Below are 14,668 nucleotides of genomic sequence, written 5' to 3' on the forward strand. Positions count from 1 at the left end.
ACGTGGAGTGAATAAAGCCTTATCTAGCAAGTTCGCGCCGCTTAGCGCCGTAACTCGCGAAGGTTCTGACCATTGGGGACTTTATGTAAGCAAATGGCGAACACCACAATCTTCCACTTCTCCTTTGCGGTCTTGATCTGCCAATCTGCCATACCTTCGGAATACCCGGGACCTGGTTCTTTCATAATGGCGTCGTTTAGATTTTGCGTGGAATGGTGCGTAGGACAGTTAGACGTGAGCGGTCTCTGCATGCTAACCACAGAGCAGCAACAATATGTTGTATCCCAAGGAAGACAAAATCAACCAGAGGCTACTTTATTCGTGCCGGAATTGTCCCTATAAGGAAGCAGCTGCAGATGCCAAGGTCTATAGGAATGAGATCCTCGCGGACGTTAGGTAACTGACAGCGTATGCGATTGTTGAGCTTTACTGACGTTGCTGATAGTGAAACCGCTGGTGTGACTCTCGATGTTGGATCAGATCCCACTCTGGTGAGTCATAGATTACGACACAATGTATTTCATATGACGGCGTGCTGACTTCACGACTACAGCCTCGGTCGAACAAAGAGTGCCCAGCATGCGGACATAAAGAGGCTGTTTTCTTCCAAAGTCAGCAACGGAAAGCTGAAACTAATATGGTATGAACTCCGCATATTGATGCGCCTAACGACTTGACCGGATCACTAATAATTGCCTGCTAGGTTCTCTTTTATGTATGCGTTAACTGCGGAAAGATCTTTCATTAGAATTGACCAGCCTGAGGTTGGTTGTTTATTGGTGGCGTCGAAAGAGCGAGCATCACAAGCGTTTCGCATGTGTTTTTATTTATTTGGGTCAAAATCGGCGTACTGCGGCATTTTGTTATTGATATTTAATATTGTACATTAGTGTTCGAAATGGAGTTTTGATGTCTTCCAACTGTATAGCATTTCCAAAGAATAACAATTTCTATTTACAAAGTGATGATACATCCCAACCTTCCCTACGTCGTCCTCTACCTTTGTTCTCATTTTTTTTATTTCTTTTACTTTTTGTCTTCCCATCTGCCGACCACTAAGCGATCTTAGGCGCCAATGCAATAATCTTCGAATAGCCCTGCTGCAGCTCTCGTGCCACGACGCCCATAACCCGAGTACCTATCGGCTCGCCCTGCTTATTGATCAACACGCACGCATTGTCGTCGAACCGCACGACCGTTCCGTCGTGCCGCTGAAACTCTTTCTTTGTTCGCACAATCACGGCATGTCGTATGTCGCCTCGCTGGACTCTGTTCTGGGCCGACGTTTGGGCAAGTAACTTTGCGCTTCGGATGGACTGCACGACAACGACGATGCGGTCGCCTAAGTGGCATGAGCATTCCAGTGCAATGCTAGAATTACAGCCGATATACATACCAACTCGTCCGGCCGTCTTGTTTCCCTTTCCAAGCACATTGACACACTCGACCAGCGCAGCGCCCTGTATACCCCGTTAGATCAACCCCGCCGTAGCAAACTTTTGCCAATTAGAATCCTACCGAGTTGTCAATGACATTGAGAATAGATTTTAGGTAAATCATTCTGGCTACTCCGTGCGCGCGGATATTATATCTGTCTGTCGTCGAAAATCCAGTCCTGAGCTTTTCGTCGAGCTTTTGCGGACAGACCTTGATTAATCCGGAGCACAGAGCGCTAAGCCTAATTAGTCTGTTCGCACTTGTAGCAGATGTGGTTGCAAACGCAAAGCCGTCGCGGTTCCAGCCCCTGTTAACCCCTGTGGAACACGCACCAAGATTAGCGTTTGTCGAGGTCGTTCGTAGTTGTTCATAATTTGAGATGGGTTGCGCATCAAGCTGGGATTTCCCATTTAACTTTTTGCTATATATAAATTACCGACCCGGACGGCGATAAAATCTCCAACTATTCCCGCAGCAAACGACGAACAAAGGAGGATTTCCCACAGGGATATACATTGACGTAATCTGGATCCGCTCGGCGCGAGAATCTGCCAGAGAGCGTGTTCAAAAATCAGATTTGGGCTGGGCTAGACGCATTCGACTTTCTATCGATTGGTCGCGAGGACGGTGCAGACGAACACAATGCAACTGCAGCCACGACTACGGCGCGGCCGGGGCCAATGGACAGCAGTATATTTGCTCTTGACAACATTGGTGGCGCGAGTGTTCGCAAACGTGGAGTTCTTGATACCGCAAGCAGGCACCAGTTACGCGGGTGCAAATGTACTGACGATAACATGGCAAGACAACGGCGACTCGCCGTCCATGGCCGATATGTCGACCGCGGCGCTGAAGTTGTGCGGCAACACTGACGCTACCGACTTTGACTGCTTCTACTTTATTATCCCTCAAGGTACTACTACGCTGAGCTCGCTGGCCGGCAAATATACTTGGGACATCCCGGTCGCGCTGGCCGCTAACGGACAGTATTTTTTGCAAATGACGCCGATTTTGACTACGGGTGGATATATGGTCATTTACTCTGACCGGTTTACATTGACGGGCATGACCGGTACGCAGACGTTCGTGACGATCGATGACACGTCCGGTCCGCCGAACGAGAACCATCAGGAGGCAGCCGCGCCGACAGTCTCGAACCCGTTCGCTGTATCGTACCAGGACCAGGCCGACTGGCTGACAAAGTACGCCCCCATGCAGCCGCAGCCGGGCACGACCGTGACCGCGACGTCGGTCAGAAGACAGTACCCGACGTCGAAGATCGATTCGTACTTCCTGACAAACACGATGCGGCCGTCCGCGCTGACAACGACCACGATGCCGTGGACGTATACACTGACGAGTGAAATCAACGAAGCCAGTCCGCAGCCGGACCCGAGCGCAAACGGCGGATGGTACGAGGCCGACAAGAAGAAGAAGAAGAAAAGGTGGGAAGATTAAATGGCCGGTCGGAATCGGGGGTTATAGATGGGAATGCCTAACAGCGCGGCCGGTGTTATCCAAGGGAAAAGAATCATGCGTTGCAATATCTTTGGGGTACACTTTTGTCGTTATGATTTTATGAGCATTTAAACTTGCTTTTTTTAATTTTATTTGTATAACTTGTTCCTGTGCAATGAGAGATTAAAGAAATAAACACGCTAGAGAATTATTGTTGCTATTTTACAAATCTAGAGCACGATTAGCCATACCCCACTGCACCAAGAAAATACAATGCTGCCAAAAGAAACTTATATACGATATTGCACCAAGATGCAAGGCGACTTCCAATAAAACCGACGCGACTCTCCACCCCGGGCGACAGCGACAAATTTTTTCTTTTTAGCAATAATACTAAACAATCAGCTTCTTTTGTCGTTGGCAACCCGGTCACAATCCAAAATTTCACCAAAAATCTGCTAGGCACAATTTATCACTTGGCGACCCGTCCCCGACCACGACTCCGGCTGCGCGAGCCATCCGGCTTGTCCTGACGCGCGATTCGCTGCGACGACCGCGTCGCGTTCACACCCGGCGCCATGCGTGCCTTCGGGCGCTGGGTACGTTTAGTCGCGCGTCCCTTGCGCTCGTCACCAGCACCCGTCGCGTCGTCGTCCTCAGCAGCCGCAGAAGCCGCGCGACCGGTTCCTGCCGTCATATCCACGGTCGTTGTCGCCGCCTCAGACGTAGCCGCGGCTGCAGGATGCGCCGACGGGCGAGACACGACAGGCTCGTTATGGGGCGGCGACGGGGTCGGATCCGGCGTGGGTAATTTCGCTACCTCGGCGGCGGCGGCGGCGGCGGCGACGGCGGCGACCGGCAGCGCGTACTTCACGTCCGTGTCAGAATTGTAGGACCGTCCGGCCTCGCTCATGACGACGTCCGAACCACCAGACGCGACCGAACCGGTAGGCGACCGCTTGCAGCTCGCGGGCGCGCTGGTTGCCCGGACGTTGTGGGCCAGCAGTTTCTGGGCCAGCGCGACGGCCCGGTTGGGGTCATACTCGGCTTTTGGGTTGTTGATTCTGTACATGTCCTCAAGGTTTGGATCTCGCTGCAGCAGGTTGTCGAAGTAGTCTTCGTCCGGGTAGTAAAAGCTGCGGGCGCGGTCGACGTCGGTGATGCGACGCATCTTGATGAACCACCACCGCGGCACATAAAACCCGGCCGCGACGGCGGACTTGGTGATGTCGGGCAGCTTTGCCAGCGCGGCCTCGAGCAGGCGCTCCAAAAGACCGGTGTACATGTCCAAGAACCCGCGGTCGAGCTTGTGGTCGATGTAGTTTGCGAAGCATCTGTACCGGGCCGTGAACTCGGTCATGGCGAACTTGGGGACCGTGAAGGAGTGGTCGTAGGCTTCTTGGAGGTGCAGGTTGAAGACGCTGAACGCGCCTTGCTCGGAGTAGTTTGCAAACGCGAGGACGAGCAGCTTGAGGTCGTCGGCCGCGGTCCAGATGTCTGAGTACGGCACGGCGTCGTGGGACGTCGAGTAGCCTGGCGGCACGTAGTTTGTGTCGATTGGGTCTTCGGGGATCAGCGGGAAGCATCGGGCTCCCGTGTCATCGACCAGGTCCTGTACTTGGACTAGTTATATTAGCAAGCCCAGGTCCCAGGAAAAAAAAAACCAAAAAAAAACCTACACTCCATGAACGATATCAAACTGACGGCATGGTCGACTGGGTCGTTATAAACTGACGTAACCACGACAGGAGACGAGTCGGCCGTGACCGACTCATCGTCCTGCGGCACATAGTACGCGCGGGCATACGCCTCGGGCGGCGCGCCGTGCTCGACCTCGCCCGGCTCGACGTGGGTCTCCGTGGTCATGGGCACGTATTTCAGGCGGTGGTGCTCGTTCTCCTGCAGCTGCACGAGCTCCTCGTACTCGCGGACCAGGCTGCGCAGCGCGGTCTCGTACTTCATCCAGCGGTACTCGATGTACGCGGCCTGCTCGGTGGGCTCGTAGTGCCGCGCGACGCCGCGCGAGCGCATGTAGGCCTCGAAACTGGCGTAGTCGGGCTGCCGGGCCGGCACGGAGTCGGAGCGCTTGTGGACGGTCCGGAGTGTGAGTGCGGGCGCGGGTTCGACTGCTGCGGACAGCGCTCGTGCGCGACGGGCGTCGGATTGCATAGTCGACTTTATATTTGATCGGACGACAGTTGACGAGAGAAGACGCTGCTGTGGGCGGGGGAACTGACTCTGACCAGGATCTCGAGTTTGGCGACGACGCCGGCCGCGTTACGAAATTTGCAATCCGACCACGGCGGCCCAGGTCCGGTCAAAATGTCAACAACTCTCACACCCGCGCATACCCTCTAATCTCCTCGTACTTGCGCCTGACCTCCTCCGCCGTCTTGAGTCCGTCCAGCAGCAACGCTATGCGTCCCCACTCCCAGCCTTTGTCGCCGAGCTCCAACAGCTTGGCGACCTCGTCCTTGGTGAAGTACATCTTCCACGTCGACGTCGACCGGCCGCCGCCTTTCGGAGTGGCCGGTTTCGGTGCGGTCGTGAGCAGGGCCGCGCTCGAGGGAGATATCTTTTTCAGAGAAGACAGCAGCAAGGCTAATGTTCGTCAGCATGCCATTCGGTTCCAACCAGATCAACCGGAACAGAAAACCGCATACCTTCCTCCTTCCGTTTCTGGCGCAGCCGGCGCATGCGTTCACGCGCCATTATTCTGTCCCTCTCGGCAGCCTCGAAAGCGGACCCGCGACGCTGCGGCAGGGAGATGTTGGCGTCGGAGGAGACGTTGATGGTCACGCCGTTGAGGGTCTGGATGCGAAACATGCTGTCGGTTCGGCAGGGCCGGTTGCGCGACAAAAATGGCAAACACAGTAGGGACAATAGCAGTGGATTGACAGTACTGCCGGTTCGTAATTGACTATTAGACGAGTGCGAATGCCACTGCAAACGTGCAGATTCAGCGACCAGACAAGTTGGGAAAGCGCTTACGAAAATGTCTGCCCGGGCTCGGGTTATTCTGTCGCCTACCCTGCAGTGCCAGTCTCGGCGAAGCGTTACTCATACTCAAAGCTGGGGGTGTAGGGTAAGTGGCAAACTAGCTAGACGTTCGGTCGACTTGCACCATAAAAGCGACACATTGCGAAATCCGGAGGCTGCATGTTGTTTAAACCTTAATTTCAATGACGGCCCGAGTTGGCGTCGGTGCCCGGACACAATGACATATTGAGAGTAATGATTTGAAAGGCTACTTGAGAGTACGTCGACGCTGACTGGTTTGGAACATGTGATGGTGGTGGAAGATACATTTGCTCGGGAGATCCGACACACATGGCGCATGGCCTCGGGGCACGATGACATCAGAATTCAGGTTCCGAGTCAAGCTTGCGAATCTTGTTGCGCTCGTGGTCAAAGACGGGCAAAACGGAAGCGCTCAACTGGCTACGTCAGTTATGTTTCGTCACGGCTTGTCCCGCGTTGTCGACAGAAACAGCCACCGGCGCCGCCGAGTCGAGCGACGGGATTGCGGGGGGGGAAGGATGAATGGTTCGGGTGTGCTTCGGGCCTTTGGGTTATCTGGGGCTGCTGTGGGGGCGGAAGAATGGGTTGGCGTGGGTCTTGTGACGAGCGTAGTACTGGCTACCAAGTTGACAAACCGGACTAGTCAACAAGAACTGTGTGGCTGTAGGCAAGACGAATGGTTCTAAATCAGTATTCAAGACAATATTACGTATAGACGGCATCTGGCTGGAACAAGACGGAGCAAGTCAGAAATGCGTATGTCTATTCAAAAATAGCTGGTACGTCATCTACACAAGAAACAAGTTTGAGGTAGGATGAGGACGTACGGCTACGAGGAATGACGACCGAGCAACGAGGCAGATATGGTTTAAGTGGACCGCTATGACTCGGGATCGGCGAAGAATTCTGCGGATGACATGTGCCGGTGCAGAGAAGCCCGTCAGTAAAAGAAATGCGGGGGTCGACCGCGGCGCCGCACACCAAAAATGAATTGGCGCGCAAAAGACAAGACGAACGAAATAATGCCACATGAAAGCGCAAGCGCATGTCGTCTCATTGTTGTCGATAGAAAGGTTCGGCTCGCCCACGCGTTCGTCGCTCGCTTCTGTCTTGTGTCCACGTCAATCAACACGCGTTCGCCCAGGTTTGTTGCTCTTAGTTACCCCGGATTCGCCCCTAGAGTCCTGCGTCATGCACCAAATCTCGCGCCATCTCGGCTCTATGGTGCAAATCAAGAATAGATCTGGCCTCTACATGCAATCCAAACAAGCCAGATCATATCAATGACAAGTAACTAATAATATTATTCACCATCAAGCAGGTTGCAGCTGCAGATGGCAATGAGAAAAAATTTTCGCAAGATTCACATGCGAACAGTCGGCTAGTAATCTACGGCCGCTGCGTTGTATGAGCAAAATGGAATTTGTCCAGCAAAGTGGTGATGGGCAAATGACCAACGTCATGAAGTTCGTCGCCGAACTTGAATGTTCATGCGCCAGCGCTATTATTTTGACTGTACAAGTTAAACTACACAGTAGTAATAATATCCGCTTAACGCGCGGAAAGTGGGTGGCGCAGGTCACAGGACCCCGGCCGCCCGGCCGAAAACGGCAACCCGCCAGCCGAGGGCTGTGTCGCGCGTCGAGGCCCGACACGAGTCGCAGGGTTAGGGAAGGCACCAGGCCGGCGTAGTACCTCGCGGGTAGCAAATCGATTGAGCCGAAATAATGGCGAAGCGACGCGCGCTGCGCCTGTGCTCGTGGTTTGCCCGCCGCTGCTGCTGCTGCTGCCTTCCCGCTGTCGTCACTGCTCCTCCCTCAAATATCGTGCCTTGTCCCTCTCTTCGCTATTTCATGCTATTTCTTCCTCCGCATCCCCCCCTTATCGTCATTCCTTCGCATATTCCATACATTCATTCTGCATTCGACGGAACATTGCTTCTCGATACACGCACCGGAGTTGCACACCTCGCCATTCGGCATCTCGCTCGCTCTTGCGTTCTGGCCACAATGTCAGCGACCATGCTAATGGAGCAATACCAGCAAGCTCCCACATCCCATCCGCCGACAGATAATAGTCCCGAGACATACTTCCCCAGCATCCGTCTGACCTCGCTTCCGTCAATGGCGGATCTTGCGCCTTCTGACGCCCTCCGTCTGCTTACAACCGGCATCAAGCGTATCCTGGCCCTGTCCGACCCCGCGACCGTAACCTGGCAGCCGGCCCCGACGCTCATTTCTTCGTCGCCAACCCTGTCTCCACCGACCGCGGCCTTGTCGCCGCCGCTGTCCGCACAAGATGTGCTCGACTGCAAAGAAGGCGTGACTCCGTCGCCAATGATGGCCGGCCTGGCACCGTCCATGCAGCAACTTAGTCCCGGAGGCGAACACCCGCCGTCGCTCTCTTGCGACCAGCACCCGACTTCATCGCCGTCGTCATCGCCAGGCCCAGATATCGTCGACCACCAGCAGCAGGTTGTGGTTGACAAGGCGAACCAGCGGTCCATCATCTCCCGGCGGTTCTGGTCAAAGTCCGCCCCCGGCATCGACATTGAGAAGTACCTCCTTCGCATCCACCAGTACTGCCCGATATCGACGGCAGTCTACCTCGCGACGAGCCTCTACATCTACCGTCTCTGCATCGTCAACCAAGCCATCCCGCTCACGCCCCTCAACGTGCACCGGCTCGTTGTCGCCGCGCTTCGGGTCGCGTCAAAGAGCTTAGAGGACATCAACCACCTGCAGAAACGGTTTGCCAAAGTCGGCGGCCTGTCCGAGCAGGAGCTCTGTCGTCTCGAGATCGGGTTCTTGTTTCTCATGGATTTCGACCTCAAGCTCGATGTCGACATGCTCGAGGAACAAGCTGGCATTTTAATGGCGCTCGAAAAGCGCTGAACGGGGATATGTATGTACTATACGGTGGAGCTTTGTATACTAGACACATTTTTGGAATGTTTGGATGCGGGACGAAAAGTGCTTTTTTATTCTTTTGTATATATTTCTTATGTATCATTATTATTTACGGCGGTTTGGTGGTGGAATGGTGGCGTTTGGGTTGTCGTTAGATATCTATATGACCTTTATACTATATGATTACTGCCTTCATATGTCAATACATTGGTTGCAAGATTCTTTCCGACAACAAGCGTGGGGGGGCGGTGTTTGCCACGTCGTTTTTAGCCGGCGCGTTTGGCAGGCGCAGGGTCTGCTCAGGGCCCACTGCCATTCTGCCGGGCGACAGCAATCGCCCGCTCCCCGCATTTGTTTAATTTACATCGAACTGACAAGTTGTCCACAGTCAAACCGTAATCGCCTGCGGCAGTACAATAATTAATGTAGCAATGCTGCTATTTTGCCGCTCCGTGTCAATTAATCGAACCCTGATAGGTCAACGTCAGGGCTGGAGTAAGGGATTAGTGCAGGGCCATTATGAAAACCCAAGCACGAGCCGCCAGGCTGCAAGGCCACTGCGGGCGGATTGCCGGAATTGGGCAGGCAGGCAAACCAGCTTAACCATCTCTACTACTGACTAGTTCTGGCTACGCACGTTTTTGTGTCAACGGCTGTCAGTTGTTGCTTTCCTACATAGAAAAAACCCGTTCGAAACTCCCGACACGCGTCATAGTCCCACCGGTTTCGATACGCGTGGAACCCGCACGCGGGTCGGCATTGCCGCTCGTGACCCCCTAAACGCGGGGGGCGCGGCCGGGTCCCCCCTTCTGCCCTTGCCGGGTGGCAACGAACCCTGCTGAGTCGCAGTAAGGGCTTTGTGCATGACATGGGCCAACGGGTCGAGCGGCCAACCCAGCGGCGTGTCTTGTCGGGTCTACCTCGGGTATACTTTATTGCGGCGGTCCCCCCCGCACGTTTGGATTTTGCGGACCCTGACGGTGAGATCGATCGAATTCTCGGTACCGATCCTTTTTTTGAATAATACGATTGACTTCGGATGAGGGGGATGAAATTGTTGCTCGGAAGAGTGGACGGCGACGACAAATTAATGGGCGCTAGGCGGTTGTTGCATGGGAAATAGCAAAGAAAAACTATAAGTTATAGAGTGTCGGCAGGAAACTTAGCCGCGACACGACACCCCGAGTTTGTCAGGCATCCGCGTCGTTTTCGGCTGTGCGCCTGCCCACACAACTTTCGGATCAGTACCAAGTGGATCCCAATGCCAGTCCAGATTCATAGGTAAATATAGTAGCGACAGCAACTACAAATAACTCTATCCCCACATAATGGCAACAACTCGCTGGTATCCAAGATATTCTGTAAATGGCGTCGATCCTCCTAACGGCTGAGATGACGTTGGTGAACGTATGCAGGGATGCACCACGCCCGCTCCGCCGTGCCGGGCCGCTCACCCGACTCGTCGCTCGCACTGGTCCTCACAATCACGGCAAGCTTGCTCGCGCGCCGCGAGAGCCACGACCGACCAGCGCGGCGCTTATCCAATCGTGGGTCGTCTCTTTGCTTCCGTGAGGGGAGGGGGGGACAGTTGCCATTGTGCCTGCCATTTTCGGACTTTGCGCTTACCCGTGCCCGCGCTTGCATTTCTTTTCTTTGCTTGTACTGCCACAATTTTCTAACCCCGGCGCAGACGATAGACGATGCCGGGCGGCAGATCATTTGTGGGCCGAATTTTCATTGAGATTATTGTCGACCCGATCCGTTGCCACTTTGTCTTGAACAACGATAAAGTTGACGACGCAAATCACGAAATATTCACCCGCACAACCTATGTCGCAGGAGGTCCCAAACGGGTGGCATGACACCACAGAAAACCCGATAGTTATCGACGTATCTAACCACTACCCAGCCTTGTCAAGACAGGGCCGTCAGCCATGTCACACAACCAGCGCCTCTTGGTACGAAAAACGCGATTCGGACCTGCCGACACACGCCCCGCGTCGAACTGGCCATCAAAATTTAGCAACTTGTCGAGTCGAGTTCGTACTTTCTCTCCCAAACGCGGACAGGTGTACTCCGCGGTTAAACCCAACTCTGCAAAGTCGCGTAGCGCTTCGCCGCACTGACATCGCCCGGCCAGACCCTCGATCGGAAAAACGTTTATGCGCGCCGGGCGGCCTGGGATGTGGGTCCACTTGCAGGTTACGTCCAAATTCCTCCAAAGTCCTTTCCGTCCCGAGACCGGTGATGGCCATTGCTCATGCAAGAGTCCGGTTGTGCATTTTAATCTACGCAATGAAAACGGGCATGCACAGATCGGTAGTGATGCTTCGTTGAAAAGCGTAGTCTGCACAACGTAACGCTTAGCGCAGATCGGATCGATCGAACTTGGCAACATAGGAAGATTGGGCCAGCCGCCAACGCGCCGGAAGAAAGTTTTTCCGATCGAGTCCACAAATCATGTTGTGTCCTCTTGCCGGGTCGGGTTGTCGGTGATCCCAAACCCTTACTTTTCATGCAGGCACCCAAACTTCACAAGCCAGGCAGATCTTTTGCGTGTAAGGAGGAAGCCTTGTCGAATTTTGTCGTCAAAGGTTAATTAGCATGCGTGGGGCCCGACTCCGGTCTTGGTCGAGTTGCGGTGCAAGTCCGTTGTTCTGACTGAGCCAATTACACAGTGCGTAATGGTTTTGCACTTTTGTTTGACTAGCACGAGTCTATTCGGACGGTTATCTAGCACCAGAATCGGCATAAGCTACCCGTGGATATAACACCTAGCTTTGCTCGTATGCCTGACCGAAAACGACATTGTCCCACCCTCGACCGCCACAAGCATGACGCAGTCTGAAATGCATGATCATGGCCAGCCTGGAATCCCGTCACGGTCGAGTGGTGTCAATAATTAACTCATGGCTCAGTGCGTTGCGGTGACGGCACTCGATTCAGAATCAACCATGATCGCAGCTTTGTAGAGGCACTACTTAGTCGGGAGAAAACTTCCACGCAGCTAGCTAGAAAATAATGCGACTGAACATTTTCAATTTCATCGCACTCTGCAAACAACTAACATGTCTGCGTTTATTGGAATGAGTCCGGGGCCCTATTATGCTGCGTGTCAAATCAAACGCCCAATTGAGCCTCATTCTCTTATTACCAGCCAGATCAACCTGATTTGAGGGCCGTGCTCCAACCTCAAGCTATCTCAGCAAGCTATACATCCAGTACATATACAAAAGCCAACCCAAAAAACGCCGATCCAAATATAACTATGCATTTGCTTCAATCGGAATCGACTAGCACCTTCTTTCTCTCCTTCTTATCCTTTCCCGACTTCAAAGAAACCGTGATTTTAACCCGACTAACGCTCCGCGTAATCTGCCTCCACTCCTCCTGCAAGTCGTCCGGCTCAAGATCATCATTGATCACGACCGTGTCGGTCTCGACCTGGATCGCGTAACCCATGTGCTGAAACCTCAGTCCGAGCGACAATGTCTTTTCAATAGCTTTGCTCAGTCCGACAAGCAGCACGACATTGCGGCGGCGCGAATGCAGCTTGATAACTTCCTTTTTGGCCCGCTTGAGAAGCGAGATGAACGGCGATTTGGCCGTGACGTGGAACACGGCCTGGTTCAAATATTGCGCCGCCTGTGCAGGACGCTTATGTAGTGTTCCTGGCACAAAATGTTAACACTATTACCCTTGTTACAAGCATAAATTGTGATGAATCACTGGCGGGGTACACAGACCTGGTGCCTTGGGCTTCTTCAACACGTCCGGGGACTGTGGCGGAAAATCGGGACCGTCGCCTCCGACGATATCACTTTCATCATCCATCTCAATCTTGACTATCACCCGCTCCAATCTCCTGACTGGGGCGCTAAGTACACTATACTGACTTTGCTTTTGATCCTGCGCCAGTCTTTTGATCTTCTCTAGAGCACGCGTAAAGGAAGACAAAAACGCGTGCTAGCCCAAAAAAAAAATTGAAGCCCTAACCCAAGATGTCGGTATGTCACGGTGCCTTCGCGAACTTCAACCCGATCTCGCTCCAAAGCGTATCCCCACAATTTTCCCGACAAATCCAACGCACGTTAATTAACTGCCGGCAGATATTGCAAGGGAAAACAAAGTTAGAGGACAATGGCGCCTGCACCTACCAATCAGGTTCAAATCGACGATGGTGACCTTGAAAGTAAGTATGCCTCACAGTGGGCAAAGCGCGTCCTTCTTTGGTGTGGTGGACAAAGTTAACGCGTTGTTTTTAGTGGACGACCATGAGCGGATCGTGGAGGAGAATATCGTTGCTGAGAAGATAATAAATGAAGGTACCGTTCCTATAAGCCATCGGCATGAGCAGTTGTAGTAGACCGGCTAACGAGTCGCGGCCGGGTAGAGTACAAGATTTGGAAAAAGAATTCGCCGTTTTTGTATGATCTCGTCATCTCGTCGGCACTGGAATGGCCGACTCTTACGACGCAGTGGTTTCCGGATAAAGAAGTGTATGTTCCATTGTTGCCCCATAGGCGGACTGAAGGCGCTCGACACGTGCGGAACTAGATATTGACGATGACTACTGTTAGACACCCCGGAAAGAACTACACTACACATAGATTACTGCTTGGCACGCATACGTCTGGAAATGATCAGAATTACCTTCAGATTGCCCATGTCAACTTGCCGAATATGGAGGACGCGCTTGACCTGCGGCAATACGACGAAGAGAAAGAAGGTAGGCAATTGCCCGACGGCGAATTCTTGATCTGGGCTGACTTTTTGCCAATCAAAATTAGAAATCGGCGGCTACTCAGCTTCAGAATCGCGGATCAGCATCTACCAGCGGATCGACCACGAGGGCGAGGTCAATCGGGCCCGATACATGCCACAGAATCCAGACATCATCGCGACCATGAGCGTGTCCGGTGACGTGCTCGTATTTGACAGAACGAAGCACTCGCTGCAGCCGACAGGCGTGTGCCGTCCGGAGATGCGGTTAGTCGGCCACACAAAGGAAGGGTACGGTCTGTCGTGGAACTCGCACAAGCACGGACACCTGCTCACCGGTTCAGAAGACACGACGGTTGCGCTGTGGGATGTTAACAACTACACAAAACAAAACACGACACTATCCTCCGTTAAGACGTTCACAACGCACACCGCGATCGTGAATGACGTTGCGTGGCATAACCTGCATGACAGTTTATTCGGCACCGTCTCAGACGATCTCACCCTGCAAATCCACGACACGCGGTCCACGTCCGCTACGCCAGTTCAAAAGGTCCAGGCTCACGCCGAGGCCGTGAACGCGATCTCGTTTAATTCCGCGAGCGAATATATTCTCGCGACCGCCTCTGCGGACAAGACCGTCGCGCTGTGGGATCTCCGGAAACTGTCCATTTGTTTGCACTCGCTCCAGGGACACAATGACGACGTCACATGCCTGCAGTGGTCGCCTCACGAGGAGACGATTCTTGCCAGCGCGAGTCACGACAGACGGGTTATCATTTGGGACGTCAGTCGGATCGGGCAAGAGCAGACGCAGGAGGACGCAGAAGATGGTCCGCCTGAGCTTTTGTTTATCCACGGTGGCCACACCAACCGGATCAGCGACTTCTCGTGGAGTCCGACTATGCCCTGGGTCATGGCAAGCGCGGCGGAGGATAACCTGCTGCAAGTGTGGAAGCCGGCAGACTCGATTGTCGCAGTGGACGAAAAGGACGTTAGCGCGAGTGAGTTGGAGTAAATATTTGTATGATGAGACCAGGCCTGTAGTTTCTACGTTGTGTATCTGTAGTTAGAGTTTAGGGTGCAATTTTACTAACTGTTGTCAATAAACATACAAACTT

At 53.4% G+C, this 14,668-nt stretch overlaps 9 protein-coding genes across 9 annotated transcripts; 4 read left to right on the forward strand and 5 right to left on the reverse strand.

Moving 5' to 3' along the window:
• The first annotated feature begins 96 nt into the window (after positions 1–96).
• POJ06DRAFT_255096 (uncharacterized protein) lies at positions 97–859 on the forward strand. The gene is made up of 5 exons (XM_056187850.1): positions 97–215; positions 268–396; positions 446–491; positions 554–640; positions 704–859. The coding sequence occupies exons 1-5, from the start codon at positions 187–189 to the stop codon at positions 746–748; spliced, it is 336 nt and encodes a 111-aa protein (XP_056043434.1). The 5' UTR covers positions 97–186; the 3' UTR covers positions 749–859.
• POJ06DRAFT_255104 (ribosomal protein L14b/L23e) lies at positions 860–1,627 on the reverse strand. Its single transcript, XM_056187851.1, has 3 exons — positions 1,519–1,627; positions 1,397–1,460; positions 860–1,342 (listed from the first exon to the last, which is right to left on the reverse strand). Exons 1-3 carry the CDS (start codon positions 1,558–1,560, stop codon positions 1,056–1,058), a joined length of 393 nt encoding a protein of 130 aa, XP_056043435.1. The 5' UTR covers positions 1,561–1,627; the 3' UTR covers positions 860–1,055.
• Positions 1,628–1,804: 177 nt separating this feature from the next.
• POJ06DRAFT_255105 (cell wall synthesis protein KRE9/KNH1-domain-containing protein) lies at positions 1,805–3,129 on the forward strand. The gene has a single exon (XM_056187852.1). The coding sequence runs from the start codon at positions 2,080–2,082 to the stop codon at positions 2,893–2,895; it is 816 nt and encodes a 271-aa protein (XP_056043436.1). The 5' UTR covers positions 1,805–2,079; the 3' UTR covers positions 2,896–3,129.
• On the reverse strand, positions 3,130–5,064 carry POJ06DRAFT_276293 (uncharacterized protein; the record flags this gene model as incomplete). Its single annotated transcript, XM_056189680.1, has 2 exons — positions 3,130–4,518; positions 4,575–5,064. 2 exons carry the CDS (start codon positions 5,062–5,064, stop codon positions 3,368–3,370), a joined length of 1,641 nt encoding a protein of 546 aa, XP_056043437.1. The 3' UTR covers positions 3,130–3,367.
• Positions 5,065–5,230: 166 nt separating this feature from the next.
• Positions 5,231–5,721, reverse strand: POJ06DRAFT_268868 (uncharacterized protein; the record flags this gene model as incomplete). The annotated part of the gene is made up of 2 exons (XM_056189336.1): positions 5,231–5,496; positions 5,559–5,721. The coding sequence occupies 2 exons, from the start codon at positions 5,719–5,721 to the stop codon at positions 5,231–5,233; spliced, it is 429 nt and encodes a 142-aa protein (XP_056043438.1).
• A 744-nt stretch (positions 5,722–6,465) lies between these two features.
• On the reverse strand, positions 6,466–7,413 carry POJ06DRAFT_255108 (uncharacterized protein; the record flags this gene model as incomplete). The annotated part of the gene is made up of 1 exon (XM_056187853.1): positions 6,466–7,413. A coding segment is annotated over exon 1 (281 nt), but the record flags the coding sequence as incomplete, so codon positions are not given.
• Positions 7,414–7,723: 310 nt separating this feature from the next.
• On the forward strand, positions 7,724–9,117 carry POJ06DRAFT_255109 (cyclin-domain-containing protein). The gene has a single exon (XM_056187854.1). It carries the CDS (start codon positions 7,770–7,772, stop codon positions 8,808–8,810), a length of 1,041 nt encoding a protein of 346 aa, XP_056043440.1. The 5' UTR covers positions 7,724–7,769; the 3' UTR covers positions 8,811–9,117.
• A 2,987-nt stretch (positions 9,118–12,104) lies between these two features.
• POJ06DRAFT_268870 (uncharacterized protein) lies at positions 12,105–12,659 on the reverse strand (the record flags this gene model as incomplete). The annotated part of the gene is made up of 2 exons (XM_056189337.1): positions 12,105–12,496; positions 12,572–12,659. 2 exons carry the CDS (start codon positions 12,657–12,659, stop codon positions 12,105–12,107), a joined length of 480 nt encoding a protein of 159 aa, XP_056043441.1.
• A 154-nt stretch (positions 12,660–12,813) lies between these two features.
• On the forward strand, positions 12,814–14,667 carry POJ06DRAFT_255114 (WD40-repeat-containing domain protein). Its single transcript, XM_056187855.1, has 5 exons — positions 12,814–13,017; positions 13,091–13,150; positions 13,219–13,324; positions 13,406–13,554; positions 13,616–14,667. The coding sequence occupies exons 1-5, from the start codon at positions 12,966–12,968 to the stop codon at positions 14,563–14,565; spliced, it is 1,317 nt and encodes a 438-aa protein (XP_056043442.1). The 5' UTR covers positions 12,814–12,965; the 3' UTR covers positions 14,566–14,667.
• The last annotated feature ends 1 nt before the right edge of the window (position 14,668 follows it).

Source organism: Lipomyces tetrasporus, assembly GCF_029532465.1.
Source record: "Lipomyces tetrasporus strain NRRL Y-64009 chromosome Unknown POJ06scaffold_6, whole genome shotgun sequence".
Lineage (NCBI taxonomy): Eukaryota > Fungi > Ascomycota > Lipomycetes > Lipomycetales > Lipomycetaceae > Lipomyces > Lipomyces tetrasporus.